The sequence below is a fragment of the Colias eurytheme genome, chromosome 10 (genome assembly GCF_061535395.1).
Source record: "Colias eurytheme isolate Ceu_HAF_F1 chromosome 10, ilColEury1 Martin Lab GWU primary, whole genome shotgun sequence".
In the NCBI taxonomy this organism is placed as follows: Eukaryota; Metazoa; Arthropoda; class Insecta; order Lepidoptera; family Pieridae; genus Colias; species Colias eurytheme.
In genome coordinates this window covers 8,643,197-8,656,695 of record NC_142989.1, presented here as the reverse complement: position 1 = coordinate 8,656,695, position 13,499 = coordinate 8,643,197, and the positions used below count along the sequence as shown (strand labels likewise).

Below are 13,499 nucleotides of genomic sequence, written 5' to 3'. Positions count from 1 at the left end.
AATTAAGTGTCCCTATTATAGTGTAAATGAACCATACAAACTTCATAGTTGGTGTATCAAAACATGTCGACAAAGTGAGGTCATTAATTCTATTTCAACGACATAATTACTTGCTAACAATTTTGTCGATACATGAATCTAATAATTATTAATAGTCACGATATAGGAGCTCGTTATACATATAATTTGACATAGAAAAACAAATCGAATATGGACGAAGATGTAGCCTAATTTTGAAGTTCTATAGCTTATTGTTGAAAAAACTGCAAAGAAATATAAGATCGGTATAAATGTGTCATAGATTCTCCTGGCCTAGAATCCTCCTTTTCAACACGCGTGTTTACGGTTACGTTCGCCATCTCGGTTTTCAGTCTTAAAGCGCTTGCAAATATTTACCCAATAATGGCTTAAACGAGACTGTATGAATCAATGTTTTGTTTGTATTACAAACTGTTTACAGTTAACAGGAAGCTACTAATTATCGATGACGCTCAAATTATCGACTAAATTAGGTATTGGAAATGGATCAATTAGTAAATTTCTAAGAAATATTGAACTTTATATTTTCTTTTCATTGACCTACTTTTCGATGTTGAGATGAAAGGCGAATGGTGAACTAGATTTATGACCTTTCGAAATGCTCTTTACCTATAACTCTATGCTATACTTATCCGAAATTTTACGTAAAGGTAATAATTATGTACAGTTCACCTGATTTGGTTAAATGATTGTTTATTACGAGCAACATCCCAATAACGTTCATAAACATGATTAATCACGTACCTACTGTATTTAAATTACATGCATAATTGTTCCTTATTTTTATTGTAATTAGGTAATTTTAGTATTATCACTTTCCAAACATAAATTCTGCATGAGAATGAGATCAAGCTATTGTTCTTAAATATAGTTTCATCGCTTCTGTTATATAAATGTAGGTGTGTTAAATTCTTTGCATTTAACGAGTTATATTTTTTTGTTATTAATTATTACTCAAAGAAGCAACTAACAAATACGCGAAAGAATAAGTATTAAATTTTGTAAATACTTTATTAAAAGTTAAAACATTAGAGTTTTGTAAATGTGGAATATAGATAAAGGTGGAAGGAAAGTGACATAATATTTTGTATTTTTAAGTTTTTTTGCTCGAAGTCTTTTTCTAAAAGTTGGCAGACAAGCAACCCCGCTGAAATAATAAATGACTTGACAAAAGATCGTTGCTTCTGCAAACACTTCTCACTTATAGCAACTATTCAGAATGTTTTCATTTCTTTTGCTTGCCTTGAGACAATGGTTGTAGTCTGTACAATCTACACTAATTGATAGGTCCGATTTACTTGGTTTTCAATGCGAAATTAAATGTCTACTCTAAATACGAATATCTTCCCCCTGGCTCTACAAATCTAAATTCTCTACAAATATAAAAAAAATAATTTACGTCTCATAAGAAATCTTCATTCTTTATCATAACAGGCTATAATATTATGAAATACAAACTGCCGTCTATATTGTCTTCTCTCAGTTGTTTTAAATAATAGTTTCATAACTGCAGTAACAACGCAACTGAATAGCCGTATGGAGTAATTTTAATCAGCATCTGAGCTATGACAACAATGTGCAGTTTAATGATAATAATCTCAAACAGTGGTTATAACTTTTAAATGAGAGAGACTTCCTGAAACATTAACAAGTTTAAAATTGCCGCATGACTTCTATGTGAAATGAAGATTTACGTCCAAAATTTTATCGCTTACAAATTAATAGCGTTATTGATGAATAATGAATAGGAAAATAGAGTAGACGTTAATCTTATTGTTCGGAATATATGTGACTAATAGTTACATGTAATATAATATAGGTTAGTGTTGTTATTAACTTGTAGATATGAGGTTACGGGAATTAATGAATCTTCAGTTTATGGGTTTATTTTCAAAATAATGGAATCATTTCAGTACTACCTTTAACGATTAAAAATTTTAAAGACAGCTATAATTTTATTGTCAGAAACATTTTTATGGGTAGAGGCGAAGTACAAAGGAAGTACATTATAGAACTTACAGCCCGAATAATCTAATCCTGTCGACATACTTTTAAAGTTGTAACATAGGTAATAAGCATAAAACACGCTAAGGAAATGTAATAATTTCCTATGACCCACTATTTATTTATTGCCGGGTTAATGTATACGTGAATAGACTTTATAATTTGTAAATGTATATGGTACACATAAATTGATATGACTCTATAGCCTATAGATTTTTTATTTTAGCTTTAAATCTACATACACAATTTTGTTATCAACTTTCAATCACACGTCAATTAGGTTGCGTTGTCTACACGTCGCTTTTAATTAGAGGAACTTAGCTGATTTTTGCATAGGTACCTACTAAACTAAATAATTTTAAAATATATGTTAATAGAGCATTCATGTATTTACTATTCACATCTTTAATAAATATTATGCTCTTAAAGTATAAACTTGCAGCAAATATGTATTTATAAAAAACGGTGTAAAAAATATTCATTACTCGATTTACTGTAATAAATAAGTATTTGGACTTAACTATAATAAGTATGTAATGTTTATGTAATAATTTTATTTTTTCTGATTATGCGGAGCTGTGAAATTATGTTTGCATGCCAGTATAACTGGCGAATGTGCTTTTCCATAAAATAATAACTTGTGTATCACATTTGAGCCAATAAAGATTTATTTATTTATTTACTATATATACCTACATTCAGTTCCTTCATATCTTATCTAGGTATTGAGCATTATTATCAATGAACCAAAATAAAGCAATCAATATTACACAATTTTAATCTAAAAAGTTCTTAGTAAGAAAACAAATTAAATGTTGTTAAGAAATAGAACGGTAATCTCAGTTGTGTATCGTATAATTTGCTCTATATTCTATTTATAGCGGAATGGTCGTATTATCCAATTGTGTGCTTCCTTTTTCTATCCTCATTCTTTTAACTATGAAGAGGGTGTGAATTGGCTATTATTCAGAGTGGTTCCATTGTCCTGAAGACCTTGAAACGCGTGAAATGAATAATTAAACAATTATTTATGAGCAAAACTGCCCCATTTCAGAATAAAATGGTCCTTATTTCTAAACAAAACTAGGGCACTGGGGTCACATCAGGGAATCTGTAGCGAATATTAATTAGTCTTTAATCTTTATTCCTTGTTGATCCACGATGTTGCTCAAATTCAAAATATAAATTGGAAACGTTCACAAAATGGCAAAAAATCATGTCTATAAAGCTTGCTACAAAATGGAGCATAAATATGAATATTGAACTTCGATAAAAGGCATGTAAGACGGACAAACTAATCAAGTTACGGTGCCTGTCAACACATCGAGATAGTTTACTTAAACTATATCGGCTGGCGTCTGTCGGTCCTGATATTGGCGTGGGGCAAATAGCCTTGTTTACCCTTTAGAGAAATACGATAGTCGAGGAAAATTCTTAGATAAAAGACACGAGCTTTTGTGACGTGTACAAGACGAGGGGTGCCAAATGATCACTTATCAAATTATTCAATTGTTAGATGTGGGGCCGAATTATTTTTATTTGTACGTTAACAATTGTTTGGGTGTATACCTATATTATAAGAAATTAAATAGACAAAATGTGTGTGTCTGTTTAATTCTATATAATAAATAATAACTTATTAAAGAATTTGTATTTCATGCAAAGATTTCATGCTATATTTTAAATTACATATTTACTAATTTTGAGTGAGGAAGTAATGATTAGGAGGTAGTAAAGGAACAGGCGAAGCACGTAGAGCGTGAATAACAAACAAAGTCCGATATAAACAAATTGGCTTCGGCTTTATCTAACGCAATGTTATTGTTTGGTGATTACGTAAAATATGAAAACGAACGGTATACTTCATTTTAAAATCCAACATTTTCTCTAAAATTGACACGCACATAATTTTCGCAAGAATACGTGATGGTAGAGATAGATATTGATACTGAATTATTTTCAATGTGAATATTTTATACGTTTTATTATTAAGTAAGTAAGAACATAATATGATTTAAAGCTAGTTCAATACAATACAATCCTTATTATGAGTGCACTCTAAAATATATTGCCGTTATAAATAATCGAACTTTATTTCTTCAACTCTACATCTCTTTTATATGGCTGCTAAAATAAGATACCCCAATTTCATCATGCTATTATAAATAGTTTTTTACTCCTAAAAACTTTATTATCTAAACGCATAATATTATGAATCACGTTTTGTATTTAATGTAGATGAAAGCTCTTATGACTCTCAAAGCTTCAAGTGTGTTCTACATGAGCGAGCGTGTAAAACATTTAAATGTTAAGATTAGGCTAAACTTGGAGAGGCTTTCTAATCAGTATGCACAAGTGGTGGTCTTACCAAACCGGTTGTCCCTTCATGCCGGCAGACTGATCCAGCGACGAGAGAGCACGCAAGTGCATCGCACTTAGCAACGATGCACAAACGCGCTTTTATTTTCACTGGTCATATTAATTCACAACACTATAAATTTGATGTATAATAAAAAAAACACAAAGCAGCGACACGCTCACTTGCGGCGCTGCGCAACGCGCGACTGCCGAGTACGTACCCATCTCAAAATACGACAGCACTCGATGTTAGCGCGCCCTAAATACTATACAATCGATTTTAGCTTCTAAATCTCCACGATAAAGGCTATTTTTAGTTGTACGCAGGATAGTATTCTTGTAGCCAGCAGCTAGGTGCAGAAGATAGAAAGTAGACGTGGATGCTGCAGACCGCGAGTGTACCTACATAATGCGGTCAGTGTCGCATTTCGTGAGGCGATTAAATAAACAAAGCACCTTGGTCTTCCGGAATATTGTATTCATTTCAATTATTCAGCAGTTTTCTTGTTGGAATTGCTATATTTTCATTTTTTTTGCATATTCGTCAAATGTGTCAGTCAAGTCAGTCAAATTGCCGGTAGGAAAAACTTCCCAAATCTTATAGGTAGTCCTTTGTTTTCACACAGACAATTATGTTAATATTCTTGTTAATATTTATAATTTAGTAATAATTTATTGTAATAGGTATTCTTTTTTATAAGAACGTGCCAAGTATCTCCCACGTGGTTCAAGTAAATAGATTGCGTAGTACACGTGCGACACGGAGAAATCGACTTGATTACGGAAATGTCTTTACCAGGGAAATGGGCCACCGACCGTTGTTAAATTCACTACTTGCCTCATATTGTTTAAGTTGATGAAAACAAAATAAAAATGTACGAGAAATGTAAATTATACAAAAAACGTTGTAAGGTACTTATACCTTACGTGAATATAACTTTGTAAGCAAGCTTTTTACCAAAGAGGTCATCGACCCTAAAAAGAAGATCGAAGATTTATTTAAAGTTGTTAACAAGAAACAACAATATGATTATTTGTTTGTTTTTATTATTTCGAAATGTGAGTATAACAATTTTATACAGGTACCTACAGGTGGGTTAGGTTATAGGTATAAAAAATCTCATTAGATTCTAATTAGATTCTTTAATAGAATTATTAAATTTCGCAGATCACTCTTTAATTCTCAGAAGTAATATTTGCTTTTCCATGAAAAATTTAATAAAGTAGCTTGCCGGCTTTTCTGGCTCTACTTTTGCGTGTTTATTTTACTTAATTCCCAAACATCGAAGAAATAGATTAAAAGCTCTTCTGTTGTTATAAATCTAATATGTAGAGTAAAATAAAACAACACAGAATAACAACAACTACAATTATAATACTTTATGAAGTTGTTCGGTTAAATGAGGGTTTTATCACTCTTTCGTCATAAATAGACATCGGATTATATGCACTAACAAAATGCCAAAATATGCATGCAAATATGCACTAAAAAAGGCCGAAATATGCACTAAAAACGACTGATATGCCTAAAATATGCACAATAAAAAATCAAAAAACCTTTATTATTTTTATATATTTAAATCAAAGATTGTACAAAACATTGAAATTTTCTTGAAATTAAGAATAGTTTTTGTGCCAATATACAATTAAGCATTTTTACCAAATTTTCGAGCGCAAATTTGTGACGTTTGTCACCCGCGAGCCCAGTGTTGCCACCTTAGACCTTTCCGGGCTAAATCTAGCCCTTTTTTGGAATTCAACCCGTGTTTTAAGTTTTTAGCCCCAAAAGGGTAATCTAGCCCTATTTTGAATGGCTCGAAATTTACTTAAAATGGAGCCCATTTTGTAATTTTTTGCCATTTTACCATGCCAAAATAGGGTTTGTTTACTCGATGAGCGTTCTGGTTGGCTACTAAAGGTTAGTCGACCAATCAAAACTCCCGCTACTTAACGAAATATGCACGATTGGGGAAAAAGGCTAAAATATGCACTAACGCCGTAATTAGAGAGTTTTATTTGCATATGCAAATATGCAAATGCATATAATCCGATGTCTAGTCATAAATAACCATTTATTTATTATGTAATAATTTCATTGCTAACGTAGGAAAAACGGTATGTGTACTAAATGTTTGTTTTTTATACTTATTATGACATAAACTAAGTAATATTACCAATGTGATAATAATCTGTGGACTTACATTAAAAATTTAGAGCAGTGGTGGCTCAGTGGTGAGACCTCGGACTTCGAATCGATAAGTCCGGGGTTCGAGACCGGGCGAGCGCGCAGGAAATAAATTGATTTTTCAATTTATCTGCGCATGTTGTAACATCACCACTGCTCGAACGGTGAAGGAAAACATCGTGAGGAAACCGACATGTCGAAGAATCAAAAGTTCGACGATATGTGTCATCCGCCAACCCGCACTTGGCCAGCGTGGCGGATTATGGCCTGTACCCTCATAGGAGGCCCGTGTCCCAGCAGTGGGAACATATATGGGCTGATGATGATGATTACATTAAAAAGGAAAGTTGTAATAAAAGAACTACTAAACAAGTTCGAGAGATTTGTTATAATATTAATATTATAGGGCCATTAATCGTGGTGTGAATAGAAAACACTTTTCTCTCTTTTATAAGAGAATGTATCAGAAAAAATATTGCTTTACCTACTTGACATAGTAAAATATATAAAAGTTTCTATGAATGTGAGGATGTTTCTTGCTCATTCATGCAAATATTACTGTATACTGTTGGATAAAGTATCATATTACATTACCTATGTCAGTTACATAAATAATATTATCTATACTAATATTATAAAGCTGAAGAGTAGTGTGCTTGAACGCGCAGTGACCAGGAACCCCAGGTCCGATTTGTAAAATTATTTCACTGTTAGATTCCATTTATTGAGCAAGGCTATGTATCATCCAAACTATATATGTATATATACTATTACCAAAATCGCCGGACATAGTACATTATTACTACTATGACAAAATACTTTACGATATACATATTTATCAACTCTTAAAAAAATAACTATTTATTTGTATATACTTTACCTACATGTATTTATAAATGACTCTTAGAAGTTGAGATCAATCTATAGAACAAAGAAAGGATTAATAAATCATCTGGTAACGGTTGGTTAAAAATCTGTTAATACGGCTCGGCTCAAAGTACAAAGTATCTTGAAGCTAAAAGGCTCTTCACCTTCAATAGCGTTTCAGAGTCCTATAAAAGAGGTTATCTGTAAACCCATCAGACGCTTTTTACGGTGTCTTTTATGGGATTAGTTAGTGACTAATCCCATAAAGCTATGAACTGTCAACGTTAAGTATATAACCATATACTACTTGTAAAAAAACATTAAAGAAGTTCTTTTATATTACGATAATCAAACCAATTGATATTCAATATTGCTACATAATTATGTATTGATTATTATAAATAGGTATGTATGCCTCTTAAACTGCTTCTATTTTAAGCTAAATACTTTCTGATATGATAATGAGAATCTAAATAATTGATAATTTCCAAATAAAATGTATTCATTTATTTACTGGAATACCCCTCGTTATTACTATTTACATGTCTCAGACATTAAAAACAGATTTCAAAGAAGCTGTGAGTAGATACCATTAATTTATAAACACGTAATTCTAGATAGAGAGCATATTTTAAACATCCGCTTGGCTTTCGAAAGAAACGCCTATAATATCTAATTGATTGTTGTTTCCACTAAGCGGGTAGCGATACAAAAATAAACAGAACGATTTACCTACTACGACCTATTGTACAAAATGTTGTTACGCCAAAATAAATAATTGTAAATTATATTTGTGTGCATTTACGCACATCTCTTCTCTTCGGTTGTATTATTCCTGTAAACAAATAATTGAGGAAAAATTATGTCTGTGGTTATGGTACATAGAGATATGATCTGTGGTATAGAGTTCGATTTGCCTCTACTAAAAATCTTGTATAATAAACTCTGATATTTTAGGTGCTTTGACTTGTAAAATGAATGTTATTAAATTGTATAAATTGTTTTTATAATTGCATCTCACAAACAAATACACATTAAATAACATCTATCCCATTAAAACAAGTAAATTGAAATTTTATCTCTTCTCCCAACACTTCCCAGTTAAAAGTAGGAAATTATATGTTTCGGACTGTGGGTGTTGTTTAAATATAGATAACTGAATCAGTATGAATGGTGTCGAATATTAGGAATTTTTGGTTGAGGACACGTGAATCACTGTGTTACACGCCTACCAACAAATTAAGTGACTAAATAGTAACATGTAACGGTTGTTTTTGTTATCGGTTTATCGATTTTCGTTAATAAACCAGAATATATATTTTGGTTTTTGTTATAGCTATGGCCTATGAGTAGTTAAATTTTTAATCCTTAAGAGTTAAATCAATTTTGATTTTTAATTACACACTTATTTTTAATAATTACCTACTAGACAGCACTGTATGTTTTATCTAAAAATACCATATCAAACATTGATTTTTACAGCAGTAATTAAATCGAATCGCCTATTAAAATTTTCATAATTAACAAGCCGAGTTAATTAATGGATTAATTAATATTATCAACTTATTTTTTATAGATTAAAAGTACAAACTGATAAGCTGTCAAGGCAGTTCGCACTGCTATCTAACATTTTCATATCTTTTACCGCATAAAATATAATGATTGTAAGTAATTTAGTAAAGTAAAACTTTGTATCAATCATGTTCCGTTTCTAAGTAATTACTAATTGAACCTAATTTAGTATATAATTACACGAAAATAATGTTCATGTTTATCGCGTAATGTTAAAACTAACACAAATAATAGGCGAGTAAGAAATACGGAAGACGGCAATTTACAACACATCCAAGTTCATTGTACATAGTTATCTACGATAAAATATGTATTATGCTTCGAAACAATTCATGATTATAATTGATAAGGTTAAATTAACCAAAATATATTTTCAATTTTGTTAAATTCGAGGAAAAGTCACACTCAAAATACGTTACATACATTCAAAATACCATTATGTTTAAAGTATTTAAAAAGTTATATCATTTTTAATTTTAACAAAATTTTGAATTTCTGTCCGTTTTTTTCATGTAAGTAATCTCTGTAATTTCTTTAACGATTTTCTTGAAAGTTGAAACTTTCACAGGCCCGGAGTTCATCAGTGGTGATAGATATTAGGCAAAGAAGAAGTAATCGTAGAGTCAAATATCACTTTATGTATGTCTCGCTGCTAGCCCCGGTTTCTCCAGGATTGACCCGGGATAAGAAATAAAGGTTAGACGTTACTTAGTAAGGATGTATCTAGCTTTCCTTAACCTTACGAACTGCGGAACTGTACCGTTTTTAATAATATAACATAATATAAAGGCATTTGGATAGACATAGTAAATGCCCCACTTATAAATCTGAGACGCAATATCTTTGCGCAACGAATCTCCAGAAATAATTGTGCTCTATATAAAAGTGTAAATAGAGTCCTATAGTTTATATTTATACATGTTAGCTTTTATTTATTGCAGGATGCAGTATCAATGCGATAAAAATATAGTTTCAGTTGTGAAATGTTTGTTTATAAAATCTCAAAAAATGTTTACTTTAGAATCATAGCGTTATTATGATAAATCTACCTAGGTGGTTATCGAACACTTGTATATTGTCAACCATTTTTCCTCAAATAAGAGGTGACGTAGATTTTTTACACGATTGTATTATCAAGTAGTTAGGTACATTGACTTAACATCAAGAATGTTGTCACGATAACTATTCTGGCAAATTTAAATTAGAATTACACGCGTGTTAGTATAGCTTGCCAGACTGGTAATGATAAGAATGTCACGAAATATTCGTATTTCAGTAATTACATATTATATGCTAATTCCTTTATTATATTTATATATTTTTATAACTTACTCGAATTAATTGAAAATTTTTGTGAAACTACTACTAAAGGAAAAAAGTAATCGTGTATTTATAGGTAGCAGGGATATTATAATACTATATACTTGTATATGTTGCTTCATTATATCTACGTATTTTGAAATAAATTCAATGTTGGAAAAACTTTTTTTCTCAATTGTCATGTAGGTAGGTACCGTACACTATGTTTACTAAGTCCGCGTCAGTCTCTACACAACTAAATATTTTATTCGCGTTTCGCACCTTGGACATGACTGCCCAATTTGCATTCCTGTAACTACAGGAGTCCCGTCGCGTCATAGCAGCATGAATATTATACTAAATATTTAGTACTTTGATTTGAGATGGGTAAGTTGAATGACCTCCGCGTTAGTGCCATGTGAGCAGCTGCTATTAATATCAACCGGGATTACGTATGTGTGACGTAACGAGGCGGTGTAGGGATTGGTTGAACACGGTCTTTTGTTCCTTCCAAAGTTTCAACATAACATACTTACCGTATAATTACAACATCATGCCCATCTTTTTCCTAAAGTTTATACCAAGTTCCTTCAAAACCTTTAACGAGCTCGAGGTAGGTGAAAGATATTTTAATAAATCAATGGTTAGTGTTTTTTTATAGCTATGTATAAAGTAGGTAATAAACGTATTTGTACTACATTATACCATATCTACCGCATACGAGTATTGTGTAAAATTAGGCAATAAAAGTCATAAAAGTCTGGGATGATTTCATCTTGTGATCATTATCAAGATTATAAAGGTACGGTCGAAAAAGATAACTGATAATTTTCTGTTACCTACAATGAACCTTTATTAGTTAGCTTAGTTTTGTGAACAAAGAGTATTTAACACCTAGCTGGTATCTATAAAATTCTACACCATCACAACCTTATAATTATCTGCCAATATTTGTTACCAACAACAATTTATCTGATAATATAAAACAAAAACCGCTCTTTTTAACAGTTTTTATTGAAATCTTATCATCGTTATCGAAGAAATGATGTTTACGTTTGATAAACTCGTGTGCTAAATGCTAATGCATCACTTTGGTAATCAAAACAAAGCCATAAAATTGTTTGAGAAGTCGTTTACACTATAGCGTCTTCCCTGTAAACATTAACAGGATGAATAAAATAAAAAATTACAGTGTTAGAGGATAGTGCGTTTTAATCATATTATTGAAACATTGAAAGTTCTAGTATTGTGTAAAATATATAAGAAGTAAGTACATAATACATATTACAGATATAAAATTGATACTATCCAAATAGAATTTCAGCTAATGATGATTTTAACATTTAAGTTTGTTGTGTCTTTGTTTTATCTAAACATTTTTCTTAACATAATTCAGTAACAATTGCCTGGAAACGTATTCGTTGTTATTTTCTTTACGTATAACGGGACAAACACGAATAAATAAATAGGTTCAATAACGCGTAATATGGTTTATTTACAATACAGGAAACTCTTGTATCTTTTGGAATTATACTTGGTCCGGAGCCAAACTGGACTGATGTCACGTAAACTGAAATCAGCTTTCGCGGAAAAATCACTGATTCCGTTTTTCAGGTTTAATATACATTGAATGGCTTATCTTATATTTCTGAATACTATCTAAATATTGACTTCATGTTTCTGATTTTTACATAGAATTTATAAGGAGTCATCAAACTGTTTTATTATTTAAAGTAGGTAAGAACTACATATTACCATGATATTTAGCTTGTTTTAGTTTGAGTCGTTGAAATGAGCTAAACCTGTTATAATTTCAAAGGTACTATAAACTTGAGTCACCAGACACAAACATACATTATTATCCAAGAATGTTAGCTTAGTTATATCAACCTTTCAATCTACTTAGGCTCTAACTTCTTATACAATTAGGTTGACAGGATAACATAACACTAAATATAGAAAAGATTCTTAAGGTCTTCCATAATATATATTTCTTCTTTTGTCCCTAACAATCTTAATAATAAACATTAAACAGAGTCAAGCGATAGCGAAAGCTAATCTGCCAATATCTTGCAGCCTTGACTTCTCTATACTGTACTTAAGGTGTATGCTCACAATATCGAATACCTTTTTGTGTCAAATCGACACAATGAAGTATCTCGGAAAACGTCGGATGAATAAAACGACCTCTGGAAAAGAATATACGCTGTAGCAACGTCGTAGCTTGCTGAAAAGCTATCGTCTATCGATGTTAAAAATGAAAAGGAAAATAACTTTAAACAAGTGAGGCGGATTTTATTAGCAAGGATATTACTTCATTAAATAAAACATAAAATACTATCCGAACATTACAGTTGTTGAGTTGTATTAAACCTTACTTTGTTTTATTAGGTCCTCTTATAAAATTGCATTGTCCCATTTATGATTTCCATGGCCTTATAATACCTATCATTACCCACAGGCCACATGACATTTAAGTTAACAGTTGATATCTATGATTTAATAATGCAGGGCCCACTTCTCATACGTATTGTAGAGTATTCCTTCTACGTGCCGCCAATCACGATAATATAATTTTGTTTTCGTATTACAAAGCATTTCCTTGTATGAATGTATCATCATGATACGTTTAGTGGAACGCAGGTGTAAGTTAATATCAGAAGGTCGAATTTCGATATCTTGGCGATCCTACATAATAGAATGCTAAAATTACATGGAGGACAACAGTCTGATCGACTTTTGAATACAAAAATTAGATATTTTGCATACCTATCGTGAAAATACTGAAATAGATAATTACATCATTAAAATTCATGTCTAAGTATCTACAAACTGCAATCTTTTTGACATTCTTTTTGTTGCGTTAATAGTTACTATAAATACTCCAATAAAGATATTCTCATTATTGTAGCCAATATTGTAGCACTACCAAAATAAAGTGATTCATTTATCATTGTATTGTTTTATTATGCTCATGGTATACTAAAATATATGAGACGGTTAGTTGCAAAAAAGAAACTAATCAAATTATGATATTATAATAGACACTTTACTATTTTTTCTGGACTTAATTCAAAAACTTTTATAGTCGTAATTATTTTCCGCTGCCCTTGTGTTTTTATTGCTAGAGCAAAATATAGAATTAGGTGGGAATTGTGTAAGTTTCACGTTTTTA

The 13,499-nt window shown here is 31.1% G+C and overlaps 1 protein-coding gene across 2 annotated transcripts in view; it reads right to left on the bottom strand.

The window, feature by feature from the left end:
* Positions 1-13,499, bottom strand: part of LOC149905338 (uncharacterized) — a 39,314-nt gene that overhangs the window by 20,399 nt on the left and 5,416 nt on the right. The window contains exon 1 of one of the 2 annotated variants that reach the window (XM_090106277.1): positions 4,412-4,603. The exons of the other annotated variant lie outside the window; for it this stretch is intronic. Within the exon in view, the coding sequence (XP_089962403.1) occupies positions 4,412-4,473 (62 nt within the window). The 5' untranslated portion in view covers positions 4,474-4,603. Of the gene's footprint in view, positions 1-4,411; positions 4,604-13,499 lie in introns of those variants that run through there. 2 annotated transcript variants of the gene reach the window in all.